Source organism: Cebus imitator, unplaced genomic scaffold (assembly GCF_001604975.1).
Source record: "Cebus imitator isolate Cc_AM_T3 unplaced genomic scaffold, Cebus_imitator-1.0 Scaffold170, whole genome shotgun sequence".
Lineage (NCBI taxonomy): Eukaryota > Metazoa > Chordata > Mammalia > Primates > Cebidae > Cebus > Cebus imitator.
The window spans coordinates 1,407,932-1,425,094 of NW_016107485.1; the positions used below are offsets into that span (position 1 = coordinate 1,407,932).

Here is a 17,163-nt window from a genome sequence, read left to right on the forward strand (position 1 = left end):
AGCAGGGTTAAATGTGGAAATTGAAGCTGCAAGTCAAGGAGGGGCCCCGTATGACAAGTCCGGCAGGGCTGGAAAGGGGTTAAGGCGGGCAAGTGGGCGTGGCCCGCGCGTTGATTGGCATGGGTGGGACCGAGCTCGTCACCCGCCCAGGCTACTCCAACCCCTGGGCGGGAGGGGGTACCGCCTGGGCAAGGGCCGGGGCGCCGGGCTGAGCCACCTCTCCCCCTCCCCTGCTTCCCTGTCGTGTTCCGCCGGCTGGACGCGCTGGAAGAGTGGAGCACCGCCCGGCCGGCCCTCGGGGCTGACAGTCGGCAAAGTTTGGCTCGAAGAGGAAGTGGTCTCAAACCCCGGCAGGTGGCAGCCAGGCCAGACCAGGGGCGCTCGCGGCCTGTGGGCGGACTGTAGACGAGGGCGCACCCCAGTGCCGAGACCTGGGGCTTCGAGAGCCGGCCCCGGGAGACAGAGCGCGGCGGCGGCGGGAGAAAACAACTCCGAAGTTGGCGAAAGGCACCGCCCCTACTCCCGGGCTGCCGCCGCCTCCCCGCCCCCAGCCCTGGCATCCAGACCACGGGTCGAGCCCAGGCCATGGAGCCCTCTTGGGGAGGCGGCACCGGGGACCCTGGGCGCCCGGGGCTCCGCCGCGACTTCATCGGGTAGACCACAGAAGCTCCAGGACTCTTCCGGCACCTCCGGACAGCCCAGGATGCTGTCGGCCACCCTCCTCCTCCTCCTCCTTCTTGGTAAGGGCCGAAACGAGACCACCCCCCAGACCCGCACCAGGGCTGTCACCCGGCCAGCAGTTCTAACTCCTTCCTATGCGGCCCTGCACCCCACCCTGCCTGCCCGTTCCCCCCAGCCCCTGCCGCCACCCCCAGCGCTGCCCACCGCAACCCCCAGGAAGTCTCCAGCCGCTCCGCTCGGCCCTCGTCCTTTCTCCGGCTTCCCCAGATCACCCCACCAACCCCTACCGGCCCCGCTGCCGGACCTTCCTTCCGCAGAAGTCCCGCGCCACTACCTTTTCCCACCCCCACTCCCTCTTCCTATTAACTGCCCGGAAGTCCCGGATGGCTTCCTTGAGTTACTCAGGTGAAGAAAACTACGGGGTCTCACTCTCCTGCCCTTTCTCGCTCCTCCTCTAGGAGGCGCTCTGGCCCATCCAGACCGAATTATTTTCCCAAATCCTGGTGAGTTGAGGGAACCTCTGGGGCTCTGTGGGCTTGGGAAAGAGGGGGCACTCAAGAGAAGGACTCTCTATTCCTTCATGGGACCTACCATAGTTTTAGAGGGGAGATCATTTAGCCTTTATTTTATAGATGAGGAAACTGAGGCTTGGTGCGGACCTTCATCTGGCAGTTGCTATGTACTAGTTTGTTTTTTTCTGGGAATATCTATGCTTGATCATCCTAACCATCATGTAGTCTCCCTGAGGGTAGAGGCAGTATTTCCTGCTCCTCCTGGTTCAGTGGCTGGCACAAAGCACACCTCAGAATTGTTTGTGGTATTAGCATTTACTGGTGAAGCTATGAAGAACGGGGAGAGAAAGAGCAAAGCCAGCGGCTGTGACTCCAGGATGTGTGTGGGTGCAGGCAGATACTCTGCTCCTACTTGCAGAGCCCAGACTTTTAGAAACCATAAGCCTCCAAGGGGAGGGGGAAGGGTGGCATGCCAAGGGGCTGTCTACTACCAATGTCCTACGTTCCTCTCTCCAGCTTGTGAGGACCCCCCAGCAGTGCTCTTAGAAGTTCAGGGTACCTTACAGAGGCCCCTGGTCCGGGACAGCCGCACGTCTCCTGTCAACTGCACCTGGCTCATCCTGGGCAGCAAGGAGCAGACTGTCACCATCAGGTGAGAAGCGGAGCAAGAACTCATTCTTCTCCCCTGCCCCTTACCCTCCATTGGAAGTCTTCAGGGATCACTTCTTTTTCTTTTTCTTTTTTTTTTTGAGACAGAGTCTTGCTCTGTCACCAGGCTGGAGTGCAATGGTGCAATCTTGCAACCTCCACCTCCCAGGTTCAAGTGATTCTCCTTCCTTGGCCTCCCAAGTAGCTAGGATTACAGGTGCCCGCTACCATGCCTGGCTATTTTTTATTTTTTTGTATTTTTAGTAGAGATGAGGTTTCACCACATTGACAAGGCTGGTCTTGAACTCTTGACCTCAAGTGATCTGCCCACCTCGGCCTCACAAAGTTCTGGGATTACAGGCATGAGCCACCATGCCTGGCTCATTCAGGGATCACTTCTCCATGGAATTTCCATCCTTGTCAACAGGGGAAGAGTAGAATTTGATTTGGCCTAGTTTACCCTAAAAGCCTGACTTTTTCTGGGCCAGACTCGGTGAATTGGAGCTGGGCTGGAGTGGACACCTAGCTTGGGTTCTGGGTATCTCCAAAGGACAGAGGCCACTCTACAAATGATCCTTGGCTCAGATAGAACTGTTCTGAGGAGTCCTTCCATTCACTGCGTGTCCTGCCTGAGATTCAGAACTACTCCTTAATCAGCTGAGGACATTCCTTAGCTTCTCCAGGTCTTTTAAACATTCCAACTCTCCCCAGGCTCCCCTGACCTTGGATCATTATCTGGGGACCATGTTAAGTACCTAGCTATTTGCCTCACATAGTTCACTTTCCATGAATTTACCCAGAAAGGAGTAGGCAAACAGAGAGGGAAACCTGTGGAGAGGCTGTCAGGGCAAAGGGATCAGAATGCCATGGAGAACCAAGCCAGGTCTCACATCTGGCACAGTGGGGTGGGGCAAGATGATGAGTGCTGGTTAATCGAACTGTATGGTAATCACCAGTTACTGCTGATACCATACTTGAGTGACAGTGCTGCAAGAACTGGAATGCAGTATACTTCCTCTTAAGTCAGTTTTTCCAAAGGGTTCTAGGATGTATCTTACGGTCTTACGGTGATACTGGCCCATGTTAGGAAGATCCCCATTGACTACATTGACTTAAAAATAATTTGGCTGCCAGGAGCGATGGCTCACACCTGTAATCCCAGCACTTTGGAAGGCTGAGGTGGATGGATTAGGAGTTCAAGACCAGCCTGACCAATATGGTGAAACCCTGTCTCTACTAAAAATACAAAATTAGCTGGGTGTGATGGTGGGCACCTATAATCCCAGCCATTTGTAAGGCTGAGGCGGGAGACTTGTTTGAACCCAAGAGGCGGAGGTTGCAGAGCCGAGATCACGCCATTGCACTCAAGCCTGGGTGACAAGAGTGAAACTCCATCTCAAATAAATAAATAAGGCCAGGCACAGTGGTTCACGCCTGTAATTCCGGCACTTCGGGAGGCCGAGGTGGGTGGACCATGAGGTCAAGAGATCGAGACCATCCTGGCCAACATGGTGAAACCCCGTCTCTACTAAAAATAAAAAAAATTATTTGGGCATGGTGGTGCACACCTGTAGTCCCAGCTACTCAGGAGGCTGAGGCAGCAGAATCGCTTGAACCTGGGAGGCAGAGGTTGCAGTGAGCCGAGATTGCTCCACTGCACTCCAGCCTGGGTGACAGAGCAAGACTCCATCTCTAAATAAATAAATAGACTGAGTTTTCATTTGGCCATTTGGATCATGGCTAAGCAGACTTGTGCTTCCTGGGATAGAAGGGGCCTGGTGGCACCAGGGGAGGAGAAAGCCAGCAGCAGTCAAGAGCATCTCACGTCCTGGTCTCCTCTACTCCCATAGGTTCCAGAAGCTACACCTGGCCTGTGGCTCAGAGCACTTGACCCTACGCTCCCCTCTCCAGCCACTGATCTCCCTGTGTGAGGCACCTCCCAGCCCTCTGCAGCTACCTGGGGGCAATGTTACCATCACTTACAGCTATGCTGGGGCCAGAGCACCCATGGGACAGGGCTTCTTGCTCTCCTACAGCCAAGGTAGGCTGGACAGGGATGTCTGAGGAGCAATGAAAGCCCCAGGCAGAAGGGGAGGATCCTGAGGGCTTTGGTGCTTCACAGCCCCTCTCCATGGTGCCTCTGCAGATTGGTTGATGTGCCTGCAGGAAGAGTTCCAGTGCCTGAACCACCGCTGTGTGTCTGCTGTCCAGCGCTGTGATGGGATTGATGCCTGTGGCGATGGCTCTGATGAAGCAGGTTGCACCTCAGACCCCTTTCCTGGCCTGACCTCAGGGCCCATCCCCTCCCTGCCTTGCAATCTCACCTTGGAGGACTTCTATGGGGTCTTCTCCTCCCCTGGATATACACACCTTGCCTCAGTCTCCCACCCCCAGTCCTGCCATTGGCTGCTGGACCCCCATGATGGCCGGCGGCTGGCCGTGCGCTTCACAGCCCTGGACTTGGGCTTTGGAGATGCAGTGCATGTGTATGATGGCCCTGGGCCCCCTGAGAGCTCCCGACTACTGCGTAGTCTCACCCACTTCAGCAATGGCAAGGCTGTCACTGTGGAGACACTGTCTGGCCAGGCTGTTGTATCCTACCACACAGTCGCTTGGAGCAGTGGTCGTGGCTTCAATGCCACCTACCATGTGCGGGGCTACTGCTTGCCTTGGGACAGACCCTGCGGCTTAGGCTCTGGCCTGGGGGCTGGCGAAGGCCTAGGTGAGCGCTGCTATAGTGAGGCACAGCGCTGTGATGGCTCATGGGACTGTGCTGATGGCACAGATGAGGAGGACTGCCCAGGCTGCCCACCTGGACACTTCCCCTGTGGGGCTGCTGGCACCTCTGGTGCCACAGCCTGCTACCTGCCTGCTGACCGCTGCAACTACCAGACTTTCTGTGCTGACGGAGCAGACGAGAGACGCTGTCGGCATTGCCAGCCTGGCAATTTCCGATGCCGGGACGAGAAGTGCGTGTATGAGACGTGGGTGTGCGATGGGCAGCCAGACTGTGCTGACGGCAGTGATGAGTGGGACTGCTCCTATGCTCTGCCCCGCAAGGTCATCACAGCTGCGGTCATTGGCAGTCTAGTGTGTGGCCTGCTCCTGGTCATCGCCCTGGGCTGCACCTGCAAGCTCTATGCCATTCGCACCCAGGAGTACAGGTCAGTGGGAGTGGGGCTGGCAACAGAGTAGAGCCTGAGGGCGAGACTGGGCCATGCAGCTAAGGGAGACCATGAAAGCCACCTTGGGGAGAGGTTCCCATGATCAGCTTGTCAGTTGTCTCCTGTAAGGGACAGGTCCAGATCCTGAAAGCAGTCTCAAGGGAGGAGGGACCTCAGATGACCTTTGGGAAAGCCATGGCACAGCTCCAGCCAGCCTGGCCCAGGTGTGGAAGGGGGAGGACTGACCAGGCTGGGGTGGTCTACTCTGGCTGAGACCTATCAGTAACTAAGCAGTCCTCATTCCTTCTAGCATCTTCGCCCCCCTCTCCCGGATGGAGGCCGAGATTGTACAGCAGCAGGCACCCCCTTCCTATGGGCAGCTCATTGCCCAGGGTGCCATCCCACCTGTAGAAGACTTTCCTACAGAGAATCCTAATGATGTAAGTCACTCCCCACAACCCTAGCACCTCCTGGTCCCGCTTCTGCTGTGGCCCTGCCCCTGTACCCTCCTTCATTCAGCCTTTGGCCCTCTGACTCTGAGGCCTCCTCATCTCTTGCAGAACTCAGTGCTGGGCAACCTGCGTTCTCTGCTACAGATCTTACGCCAGGATATGACTCCAGGAGGTGCCTCAGGTGCCCGCCGTCGCCAGCGGGGCCGCTTGATGCGCCGCCTGGTACGCCGTCTCCGCCGCTGGGGGTTTCTTCCTCGAACTAGCACCCCAGCTCGGGCCTCTGAGTCCAGATCCCAGGTCACACTTTCCACTGCTCCCCTTGAGGCTCTAGATGGCAGCACAGGTCCAGCCCGTGAGGGTGGGGCAGTGGGTGGGCAAGATGGGGAGCAGGCACCCCCACTGCCCATCAAGGCTGCCCTCCCATCTGCCAGCACGTCTCCAGCCTCTGCTACTGTCCCCGAAGCCCCAGGGCCACTGCCCTCACTGCCCCTAGAGCCATCACTATTGTCTGGAGTGGTGCAGGCCCTGCGAGGCCGCCTCCTGCCCAGCCTGGGGCCCCCAGGACCAACCCGAAGCCCTCCTGGTCCCCACACAGCAGTCCTGGCCCCAGAAGATGAGGATGATGTGCTGCTGGTGCCACTGGCTGAACCGGGGGTCTGGGTAGTTGAAGCAGAGGATGAGCCACTGCTTACCTGAGGGGACCTAGGGACTCTACTGGGGCCTCTCCTCTGGGGCACTACTCGTGGTGGCACAACCCTTTAGAGGGTGGGTCAGCCTCCCCTCCACCACTTCCCTCCCTGTCCCTGGATCTGAGGGGACTTGCTAGGCCTCCTGTTGACCCTGTGTAGCTGCTGTAAAGTTAGGTGTCCTTCAGGCAGGGAGAGGGCTCACAGAGCCTCCTCTGTACACAGCCAGAGACCCCAGTCTCTTCACCCCCACCTGCTTCCCACGCCACCGCCATTTGGGTGGCTGTTTTTAAAAAGTAAAGTTCTTAGAGGATCATAGGCCTGGACACTCCATCCTTGCCAAACCTCCACCCAAAAGTGGCCTTAAGCACCGGAATGCCAATTAACTGGAGACCCTTCAGCCCCCAAGAGGAGAATTTGGGCAGAATCTGAGGTTTTGCCATCCACAATCCCTCCTACAGGGTCTGGCTCACAAAAAGTGTGCAACAAATGCTTCTGTTCCATAGCTATGGCATTGCTCAGTCAGTCGAGGTCAAAAATAAAGGAATCATACATCTCAAAATTTTGCAAATTAGCCGTGAGCCTGAGCCCCGCCTCTTCCCATCTCGGTCTATGCTCACCTCATCCCGCTTCTCCCTGTGGAAGCCGTTGCTTGGCCCTCTACCTCCTCCCCTCTTCCTGTTCATCTTCCAACCCCTGCACTCTTGATTTTTAAACCACACAGAAGGTAAAAAAAATTCTAGGAACCATAAGGACCAGCCCACTCCATTTCCGCTCAAATGCCTGGGGCCCAGCTCTGCAGTGACTGACTCCAGGGGTGTGCACCAAGCCTCTTTCCTAACGGCCAGGATAGAAGTGAGGGGAGCCAGCTGGGCCCTGCAGTCAGGAAGGTTGTCGTTTATGGAGCATTCCCCAAGCACCACTCCTGTGGTGGGACACAGGAGTCATGACTCCTACCCTCCACCCTCCATGCCCACCAGGCATTTAGCAGTCTGTCCTATGCAAGACAGATGGAATTATCAGCCAGGATACCTCAAAGCAGGCAAAGATGAGTAGAGGGAAAATTCACAAACATTCAGGGTATGAGGTGCTGGCATTCCCATGGCCAAATCCAAGAGGTCTGCCTGGAAGAGGGCCCAAACTGGATTCTAAAGAATGCTGTTGGAATAGAGCTATGAATTCCAGGCAGGGGAAGTGTCCACAGGACAAGCAAACTGAAGAGACAAGAGGGCGAGACCCTGGGCTTGAGAGCACAAGCAGCGGCCAGAGCTGCAGAGCTGGGGCGGCGAGGGGCGGGTAATGGAGGGAATGATTTGCAAGCAGTGTTGGAACCCAGCCCCTACTTAGCAAAGTGATAGAAGCTGCCTGAGTTTGGAAGGAAAATCGAGGCAAAAGACATAGAAGGAGGTTGTAGGGGTGGGAGTGATGCTTCAGGAGCAAAGCTGAGGAATTCCCTAATGGAGTCAGTCCCTGGGGATAGAGGCTCCCTGCATGTTCTCCTTGTCTAGCCCCATACCCAGTGAAGCCTGTTACCCAGCCTAGCCCCACACCTGGTAGGGAGGCCCTGTTGATTACAGCCTGTCAGCATCTTCAAAACCAGCACTAACTGCACAATTTTCCTTTCTCCTAGTGAGCAAGAGCCTGGTGAAGTAGCAGAGAGGGGTATGGGTCCATGTGCAGTTCTGGGACCCTGGCACCTTGGCTCAGGGAAGAACCAAGCTCCTTTCACTGCAGACCCTCTCCAGAGACTGGGGAGTGGGCTCCAGAGAACCTGGTTCTTGCTTACTGTTCTCCCTTTGGGCCCTCCTTCCTAAGTACAAACAGTCCTGGGTCCACTCAACGTCAGGCCCAGTGTAAATAATCAAGCACTGATTCTCCCTCCCCTGCCTCTCCATAGCCTGGTCTTTGCCCTCTCCTTTGCTCTTCTCTTCCCCATAGCCACCTCAATTACCTGCAGCCTGATAATCTTCATCCCTTTATCCAGACCTTTTCTCTCCTAGTGGTATTGCAAACTGAAAGTGGACAAAGACTTCAGGTAAAACTGCTCCTTGTGGTGGAATGCTTCTGAATGCTGGAAGGAGGACTTAGGGCAGAGTTCATTAGGGAGGCCTGTGCTTATAGATCAGTGGGCCTGAAAGAAGTTTCTTTAGTTTCTAGGTGTATGCTGTACAGGGTGTAGGCAGTAATAATACTCATGTCAGCCATAGTGAAGCCCCAAGGTAGCTGGGATAGGGGACTGACCTTATACAGGCAGCATGGGAAAACTAAGACAGAGGGTTCTGCCCAAGTGATGGCACTGGGGAGCAGTCACTCAGGTTTATTTCCACCAGGGCCCAAGACAAAAAGCAATGAGGCAACTTAAAATTCGTCAAGATAGATACCAATATCCAAGGTGCTTGGTCTTACGAGTGTGGGACCCACATCAAGGCTCTTGGTGGGAAGGCAGGAGGCATTTTCAGCATGAGATAGGAATCAGGCTGTGAATCAGAGTCTAGAATCTAAGATAAAAGACGATACCAGGGCTGGGAGCAGTGGCTCACACACGCCTGTAATCCTAGCACTTTGGGAGGCCAAGGCTTGATTGCCTGAGCTCATGAGTTCAAGACCAGCTTGGGCAACATGGTGAAACCCTGTATCTACTAAAATACAAAAAATTAGCTGTGCGTGGCGGCATGCACCTACAGTCCCAGCTACTTGGGAGGCTAAGGCAGGAGAATTGCTGGAACCCAGAAGGCAGAGGTTGCAGTGAGCTGAGATCGCACCACTGCACTCCAGCCTGGGCAATAGACCGAGGCTCCCTTTCAAAAAAAAAAAAAGATACCAGAACTCGGTCCTTAAGAAACAAAATTCTGCCAGACACAGTAGCTCATGCCTGTAACCTCAGCACTTTAGGGGGCCCAAGGCAGGCAGATTGCCTGAGGCCAGGAGTTCAAGATCAGCCTGGGCAACATGACGAAACCCTGTCTCTACCAAAAATACAAAAACTAGCTAGTCTCATAACCTGGTCTCAAAATAAATAAATAGATTTAAAAAAAAGGAAAGGAAATCATGGGCCTGAACCAAGCTCCAGGCCTCACTGGGAGGGAAGAAGGACCCCCAGCCACACAGCCTAAGGCTGCAGAAGCACCAAGGTGGTTAAAGAGTGAGTGCCTGTCTAGGCAAAATTTGCTATTGACGTTTTTTTTTTTTTTTTTTTAAAAAGAGTGAGTGCCTAATGATGCCAGATTCTTCATCACCTGAAGTGAACCCTCACAACAGAGCTGGGCCATGGGCATCATAAACCCCATTTCGCAGGCTCAGGAGGAGCTTCAGGGAAATCCGAAGATTGGCCCAGTCTCTACCAAGTGGTGGATTTAGACCTGGCACTACTCCATTCCAAATCTCACCCTTGTCCCACTATTCCACAGGACCTCCCATTCCTAAGGGAGCCTGGACACAGGCAAATGCTCAGCCCGGGAGGTTGAGGTTACAGTGACCTATAATCGCACCACTGCAGTCTAGCCTGGGCATGGGCAATAGGGACAGACCCTCTCTCTGAAAAAAATAAAAATATTCATTTTGGAAGGAAGTAATTCTAAAATGTTACACTTGTCTTCAGCACATCTGCAATATAATAAAAATTTTCTGAATAGCTGAGGATCATTCATAGAAACCAGTGGCTTTTCTCCAGCAGTGTCTCCTGACACTGTAACTGTAGGAGTATGGGGAGCTATTTGCTTTTATGCTAAATGACCTCAGACCACTTATAAAATGCATATGAGTGCAATAAATGTTTTTTTGTGTGTGTGGTGTTACTTCCCTGGCTACCAGGGGTCACTTGCTACTCTAAATGTGTTTCTAATCTACTAGTACAGGAACACACATGGACACATTAAAATTGTGAATAAAAGTAAGGATAAGTAGGCCATGATTTAGGACTGGAGAATCTACCCAGTGAGTAAAGTGTATGAATATTTTAGCTGCTAAGGAGTCCTTTCTGCTTCCTCAAACCCTGTACTGTTGCCCTGTAGTTGACCTCCAGATAAGTGAACCGTCAACTGCATATTGTTCCCAAGATGATTAGTTACCTCTTCCATTGGAAAAGTCTGCTGAGGATTGCAGGATAGACTGTTCCCAATAATAGGAGACAGTTGGAATATTTAAGAGAAGGAAAGCAGCATAGTGTAGAAATAAAAAATCTTTGGCACTGGAAAGATGTGGGTGGGATTCCTGGTGTTCCCATTTTCCAGCTGCAGGATTGCTTTAGGGACAGGCCACCTACCTACCATGTGAGCCTTGGGGTCAAGAAGATGAAAGGAGATAATGCAGGAAAGTGCTTAGCACAGCATCTGGCAAAAATGGGGCAAGGAAAGGAAATCAGAGTGTGTTTTTGGGAGCTTAAGGGTGTCAGGAAGGAGGACAGGCAGGAAAGAGGCAGGAGAAGAAACCTGAAAGAAAAGGGAACTGGGCATAAAAGGAACAGTAAGATATGTACTATCTGGGCTTCGTCAAACAGCCAGACATCATCCATTGTGCATCTGCCTTGCATAGCCTAGAAGTCCTGGCAGTTTCACCAAAAAGCATTAACAGTGGGGTAGGGGAGTTGGGAGGTAGCCGGCGCTCTCCCTCTGCCCCACTTAAGATTGGGAACTTCGTGTTTGAGATAGCTAGCTTTGTCTGGTCCTTTTTCCCTGCTCTGATTATTGTTGGCTTGGTGGGCCTGGCAGGGAGAGAAGGTGGAGGAGCCTCCACAATGTTTTGCTCCTACCTGAACTTAGTGGTAAAATGAAGCTGCCCAAATGAAGCAGCTGTATTTCCTTCCTTAGAGCGTCTGCCTAGAGGCTGGGAAATGGGTACTTTTGTGGCTCTTGGCCCAGAAGAGGCAGGCTGGAGAAGGAAAAGGTGGCAGGGTGGCTGTGCCTCAGTCCCCACACCTCTTTTGACCTATATCTCGTTTTTCAAACCAGCTTTTAGTCTTTCTGCCTCTTCCCCCTGTGCAGCCACTGAGCACACTCTTTAAGCTGGACACTGGGCTAGTGGGCTGGAAATACAAGAGACAAATGATGCATAGTCCTGGCTGCTGGAGAAAGATCTTCACCTCCCGAGGTCCCTGCCTTCTCCCACCCTCAGCTCCCTTACCCATGACACCCCCAGCAACCCTTGTCTGTTCTGCCCCCTGACTGTTCTGTCATGCCTTAACCAGGCTCTGCAGTGTGTATGCTCCCAGAGGGAAACGATACAAAGGAAAGGGAGGGGGGGACGGAAAGGAGGGAATCCCGCTGACATCACTGCTCATTAGCATGTGTGACCTCATCAGGGGGCGGGACAATTTCCCCAGGTGTCTTGTGGGGAGGGTATGTGTGTTGGGGGGTGGTATTTAAAGGGAAAAGCTGACAGTGTTGTTGAGTGAGGGAGCGGGTGCTGCGAGCCGCTGGGCTGCACACGCACACGCACACCGATGCATACGGACCTGGACACCGACATGGACATGGACACAGAAACCACAGCACTCTGCTCCTCTGGCAGCCACCGGGCCTCCCCTCCAGGGACGCCCACGCCAGGTGAGGGATAACCTGGGCAGGTTGTTGCTGAAACCATGGGGGTGGGAGCTGAAGCTTTGATGGGGAGGTCAGAACTAGGGGTTGAGGGAGCTTGAGCCCAGTCTGCAAGAGAAGAGCAATTCAGAAAGTGGAGAAGACCCCTGCTCACACAAGGACTGGGATTAGGCTAGGGTGGAGGGGAAGAGCTGCCTAAATGCCCCCTCCTCCATCACTCCCAGGGCTCTGCTTGAGAAACTGGTACATGGCCCCTAGCTCAGCCTCATTCCCGAGGCTGGGATGGGCAAGAAGGAAGGGGAGAAGAAAGGGGCAGCCCCCAAGCCTGGGAATCACAGGCAGGGGGCTACCCCGGGGACCTGTTGTAAGGGTTCTTCTGGCTCCTGGAGGCCCTGGCTGCTGGCCAAGTATTGATCCTGGGCTATTTCCAGCCTCCCTCCAGCCCCCTTTGTTGTGTCTGTTGTTCCTCCTCCAGTTACCCTGACCCTGGCATTGTCACTCTCACACACACTCTCTCTCTACTTCTACCTCTCTATGAACACAATATTCTCTCCCACTCACAGGGACAGACAGGAATGCAGGATTCTCACACCCAACCACGCACTGAGGGATGCTCACCTATAGGGCCACGGGAAGCAGCAGCCCCCGTCTCTCTCTCACACACACACAGAGCCCACAGAGACCCAACATGCACATCATCTCAAAAAGCAAAGGCCCTTTCCTAGGAAGAGGCTCGCTACAAAGTTTTTTACTCTGCTATACCTACTCCCCAGACACTGGGCAGCAGCTTCAGCTTCTCATTCTCTCTGCTTCTCCTCGGTTTGGGGATTACCAGTGCTGGAAACAGGAGGAGGAAGGGCCTCTTGGTGGAAAGACAGGCAGCTTCCCCTAATCCCTGCTGCACCCCACAGGGCCAGAGGCCTAGTCTAGGGGTGTGCCTGTGTGCCAGTGTAATGTGTGAGTGGGTGTGTGAGCCTGCATTCAGGTCCCTTCCCTGCATGGGGCACATTTTGACTAGGTTGGGGTTGGGACCACATTGGAGAAGCTATCATGTTGGCTCCAGTTCAGGCTTCTGGAGACTTTACTGTAAGAGGTCAGGCCAGAGATTGTCAGTTACTTCTGGGTAATGGTCATCAAGTGGGTGTGGCTGGGCCTCTGATGCTGGAATAGCCTGGATTGAGCCTTCTGCAGATGGCTGGGCATATCCCACTCATAGCTTCCTTTTCTTTGCCCTCCCACCCCACCCCAGAAGCAGATGCCACATTGCTGAAGAATCCAGAGAAACTGTTGGCAGAGTTGGACCAGGGCGGGCTACCCTCTGCCCCTGGGGCCCCCAGACGAAGAGGCAGTATGCCTGTCCCCTACAAGCACCAGCTCCGGCGGGCCCAGGCTGTAGATGAACTTGACTGGCCACCTCAGGCCTCATCCTCTGGCTCCTCTGACTCGCTGGGCTCAGGGGAGGCTCCCCCTGCTCAAAAGGATGGCATCTTCAAGGTCATGCTAGTGGGGGAGAGTGGCGTGGGCAAGAGCACCCTAGCAGGCACTTTTGGTGGTCTCCAGGGAGACAGTGCTCATGAACCAGAGAACTCAGGTATTTGGGGAAGCCCTGCAGGGGTTGAGGGGGCTCTGGGGCCCTGGTCAGGGAAGGAAGTGCTGATGACCTGAGCAGCCCCTGGAGGACAGAGCTTAACAGAAGCTTCTCCAATGCTTTCTATGGCAGCTTCCCTAAAGTTGGGGCCGGAGGGCAGGATGGTTTCTCTGGTGCTGAGATCTGAGGTGTCCCTGATTACCAGGTCTCACAAATGTTGGGGAACCTCCTAATAGAGTTTATTCCCTCTCCCTATTTTCCAACAGAGGATACCTATGAGAGACGCATCGTGGTGGATAAGGAAGAAGTGACTCTAGTTGTTTATGACATCTGGGAACAGGTGAGAACTAAGATGTGGTGGCAGGCAGGTGATGAAGCTGGGAGAACAGGGGAAGGGCAAAGTCTGGCTGAAGGCTGGTGGGACTGCTGGTCCTGGTTTCAACATGTACTGGAACCTGAGCTTTTGTTCATATCACCTCAGAAGGCAAAGGCCCACACCAATGTTCATACCACAGGCCATGGCCATAAAAAGCTACAGTCTTTCCAGAATCTTCTGACCCAGAGGAAACTCAGGATGGGAATTTGACAAAACCTGCAGCTGCAAGCTAGGCTGGACACCCTGAAATCGACTCCATCCATACATTTTTCAGCCTGAAGGAATCTGATGTGACAGGACAAGAGCTCAGGGCTCTGGAATATCAGGGAAGGGGGGAAAGAGTGAAGACTGCTTAATATTTGGACACAAAGATTACCAGATAGAAATAAGAGGCCAAATTACAGACATGTGAATAATATTCATTTTAAAATCAAGAGCTTAACTTAAGAAATCAGAATGGCTACCCTAGTCTAGGACCTTCACATTACTAATTTCTCCCTCCTCCACAAACATTCTGGGTATGGAGATTCTGCTATTAACTAGCTCTGTTGTCCTAAGCAGGTGACTTCCTTCTCCCTCACAGCCCAGGATCAGGAGATCCCTCCAGCCCTAACATTTCTCTGCCTGTCTGCAGGGGGATGCAGGAGGGTGGCTGCGGGACCACTGCCTTCAGACCGGGGACGCCTTTCTCATCGTCTTCTCAGTCACTGACCGACGGAGCTTCTCCAAAGTTCCAGAGACCCTACTTAGGCTCCGGGCTGGGAGGCCGCACCACGACCTACCAGTTATCCTCGTTGGAAACAAGAGCGACTTGGCCCGCTCCCGGGAGGTATCACTGGAGGGTGTGTATACTGAACAGATTCCATACTTGCGATCTCAAGGGAACGCTCTCCCTTCCAGGTCACCTCTTCTCCCTAAGGCCGTTTTACCATCGCTGGTGTACGAACCCACTTGCAATTAGTCTAAAGGCAGACTCCCAAAGCCCCACTCAAGGACCCTGAGAATCCCTTCTTGTCACTTCCCCTCACCTCTCTCCAAGGCCCACTTCTCTCTCTCCTTCGCACCTCCACCACTTTGTTCTCTCGGTTCCAAGATTCGCTAGTACCGATAACCTTTCCAACCACAAGCCCAGGCACTCCCCAGGCCCACCCTCGTCCCGGCACCCCACCCCCCACCCCGTACAGCACAGTGGGCGCCTGAGCCGGTCCCTTTCCGCAGAGGGCCGCCACCTGGCCGGGACGCTGAGCTGCAAGCACATCGAGACGTCGGCCGCACTTCACCACAACACGCGGGAGCTCTTCGAGGGCGCGGTGCGCCAGATTCGGCTGCGGCGGGGCCGGAACCGCGCCGGGGGCCAGAGGCCCGAGCTGGGCAGCCCCGAGGGCCCTGCACCGCCAGCACGCCGCGAGAGCCTCACCAAGAAGGCCAAACGGTTCCTCGCCAACCTGGTGCCGCGCAACGCCAAGTTCTTCAAGCAGCGCTCCAGGTCGTGTCACGACCTCTCGGTGCTCTGAGCCGCAGTCGCCATGGCCACTGTTGTCGCCATGGTCACCGCGCCCTCCGCTAGCCCCCCTCGCCTCGCCCCGCCCCCGTCCGGCTTCCCCGGTGGAGGCCGTCTAGGAAACCAAAAACTCCCAGGATGCCGCGGTGTGACCGCCGGGGGCGGTCCGAGTCCGCTGGGCGGAACCTCCACGCCCGCCCCCACGCGTTCTCCGAACCTTCGGACCCCAGGGCGCCTAGAAGGCGAGGACGCAGACCTGAGGGCGGCCGGTGAGCGGGGAGGGAAGAAAAATAATTCTGCAAGGTATTTTTTTTTTTTTAATTAATTCGCGCTTGGCCACCTCGTCTGTAAAGAAATACTAAAAGCGAGATCTTGAAAAGTGCTTTGTAGACTCCTTGACGGAGTTTGCTTTCTTTGTACGCTGCGTGAACATGCCTCACCTTTAAAAGAGTCTTAAAGGTAAAGACACGGAGACCCCTCCCCACCCCACCCCCCCATCTTCCAAGGACCTTCCCGAAAACGTTCTGGCTCTCATCTGCAGTATTTGTCCACTTTGCCTTTAAGGAGTTCTTAAAGGCAAGGGCCTGGAAGCGCTGTTCTTGAGACTGATTCTCTCAAGTGGACTTACCACTCCACCACCCCACTTCCCCTTTAAGGTTATTAAAGGTAAGGGGTGGACAGACTTTCTGCATTCAGATGCTGAGCAGGGGCAACCCCTTTTAGCCAGGGCCCAGGAGGCACCAGCAAGGGGCCACCCTTTCCCTTTTCAATAAATAATTTTTGTACTGCATCTGTTCACTTTTGACGGTTCTTGGACTCTCCGGGGAAGGGATGGGTGTTGATGGAAACTGTATTACCCACAAGAAAACTCAAGCCCAGAGAAGTAAGGAACCTAACTCTCTAAGGAGGCTCTGGAATTGACTTGGCCTGAGGTAGTCCGTGTCAAAGGGCCACAGGCCCTTACAGATAATCAGGTCCACTTCGTGCGTTTGCCAATGAGAAAACAGGCCTGGAGAGGAACAGGGACCTCCTAGAAGTCATTTGTAAATGAGTGACACAGTGGGACCAAGTCTCCAGACTGAGCCTCGTCTCCTTACCTCACTATATCCTGCAGGGAACAGGCTAGAAGTTACATTTAGCTCCCAGAGGTACTCAGCTTTTACTTGGGCTGGTTCAAGGTGGGGCCCCTATCCACCAGGGAGGCCCATCAGCTGGAGCGTGATGGGGTCCGCCTGCACCTCCTCTGGCAGGGCCCCACAGCCCCAGCTGTCACCTGCGAAGCCCGTGTGAGTACTGAAGCTGTCACTGCCTCCCCTGGGGACTCCCACGCCTGCTGCTGCCTGAGCCATAAGTTTGAACAAAGGGAGCAGAGACAGCAGCTCCTCTCACCACCCCTAGACATATAATACAGCTACCTGAGCACCTGAGGGCCAGCCTCCACTCTACCCCACACAGCCTCCCAGAACTTGATGGAAAGAGGGTTGCAATACCTCTTGAGTCCTTGCAGCTGGGGAGGAGCCAAGGGGACCAGCCCAGCATGGGTAGTTATAATAAGATGAATAATGGCACTATCCTTAGGACTTTATACACTTTATCTGTTAATTCCTTAAAGACTATATAAGGTCCAGCCTGGGAAACACAGTGAGAGCCAGTTTCTACAAAAAATATAAACATTGGCCAGGCATGATGGCTCACATCTGTAATCCCAGCACTGCTGAGGCAGGAGGACCATTTGAGCTCAGGAGTTTAAAACCAGCCTGGGCAACACGGTGAGACCTTGTCTTTACAAAAAATTACCCAGGCGTGGTGTCGTTCGGGTAATCCCAGCTACTTGGGAGGCTGAGCTGGGAAGATCACTTGAGCCAGGAGGTTAAGGCTGCAGTGAGCTGTGATTGCACCACTGCAGCACAGCATGGGCAACAGAGCAAGACCCTGTCTCAAAAAAAAAAAAAAAAAAAAAAATCAGCACACTTGTAGTTCTAACTATTTGGGAGGTGGGAGAATTGCTTGAGCCTAGGAGT

At 54.1% G+C, this 17,163-nt stretch overlaps 2 protein-coding genes across 4 annotated transcripts; both read left to right on the forward strand.

The window, feature by feature from the left end:
* The first annotated feature begins 609 nt into the window (after window positions 1–609).
* LRP10 (LDL receptor related protein 10) lies at window positions 610–8,946 on the forward strand. Of its 2 annotated transcripts, XM_037744301.1 has the most exons (8): window positions 610–740; window positions 1,140–1,184; window positions 1,710–1,845; window positions 3,692–3,882; window positions 3,988–5,005; window positions 5,316–5,445; window positions 5,566–5,679; window positions 7,774–8,946. In XM_037744301.1, exons 1-8 carry the CDS (start codon window positions 704–706, stop codon window positions 7,774–7,776), a joined length of 1,674 nt encoding a protein of 557 aa, XP_037600229.1. In that variant the 5' UTR covers window positions 610–703; the 3' UTR covers window positions 7,777–8,946. The 2 variants fall into 2 exon arrangements, with proteins under 2 accessions (XP_037600229.1, XP_017399987.1); XM_017544498.2 differs by lacking the exon at window positions 7,774–8,946 and having other exon boundaries at window positions 5,566–6,705.
* A 136-nt stretch (window positions 8,947–9,082) lies between these two features.
* REM2 (RRAD and GEM like GTPase 2) lies at window positions 9,083–15,934 on the forward strand. 2 transcript variants are annotated; one of them, XM_017544499.2, is made up of 5 exons: window positions 9,083–11,683; window positions 12,927–13,268; window positions 13,532–13,605; window positions 14,276–14,483; window positions 14,860–15,934. In XM_017544499.2, the coding sequence occupies exons 1-5, from the start codon at window positions 11,581–11,583 to the stop codon at window positions 15,153–15,155; spliced, it is 1,023 nt and encodes a 340-aa protein (XP_017399988.1). In that variant the 5' UTR covers window positions 9,083–11,580; the 3' UTR covers window positions 15,156–15,934. The 2 variants fall into 2 exon arrangements, with proteins under 2 accessions (XP_017399988.1, XP_017399989.1); XM_017544500.2 differs by having other exon boundaries at window positions 12,930–13,268; window positions 14,860–15,932.
* The last annotated feature ends 1,229 nt before the right edge of the window (window positions 15,935–17,163 follow it).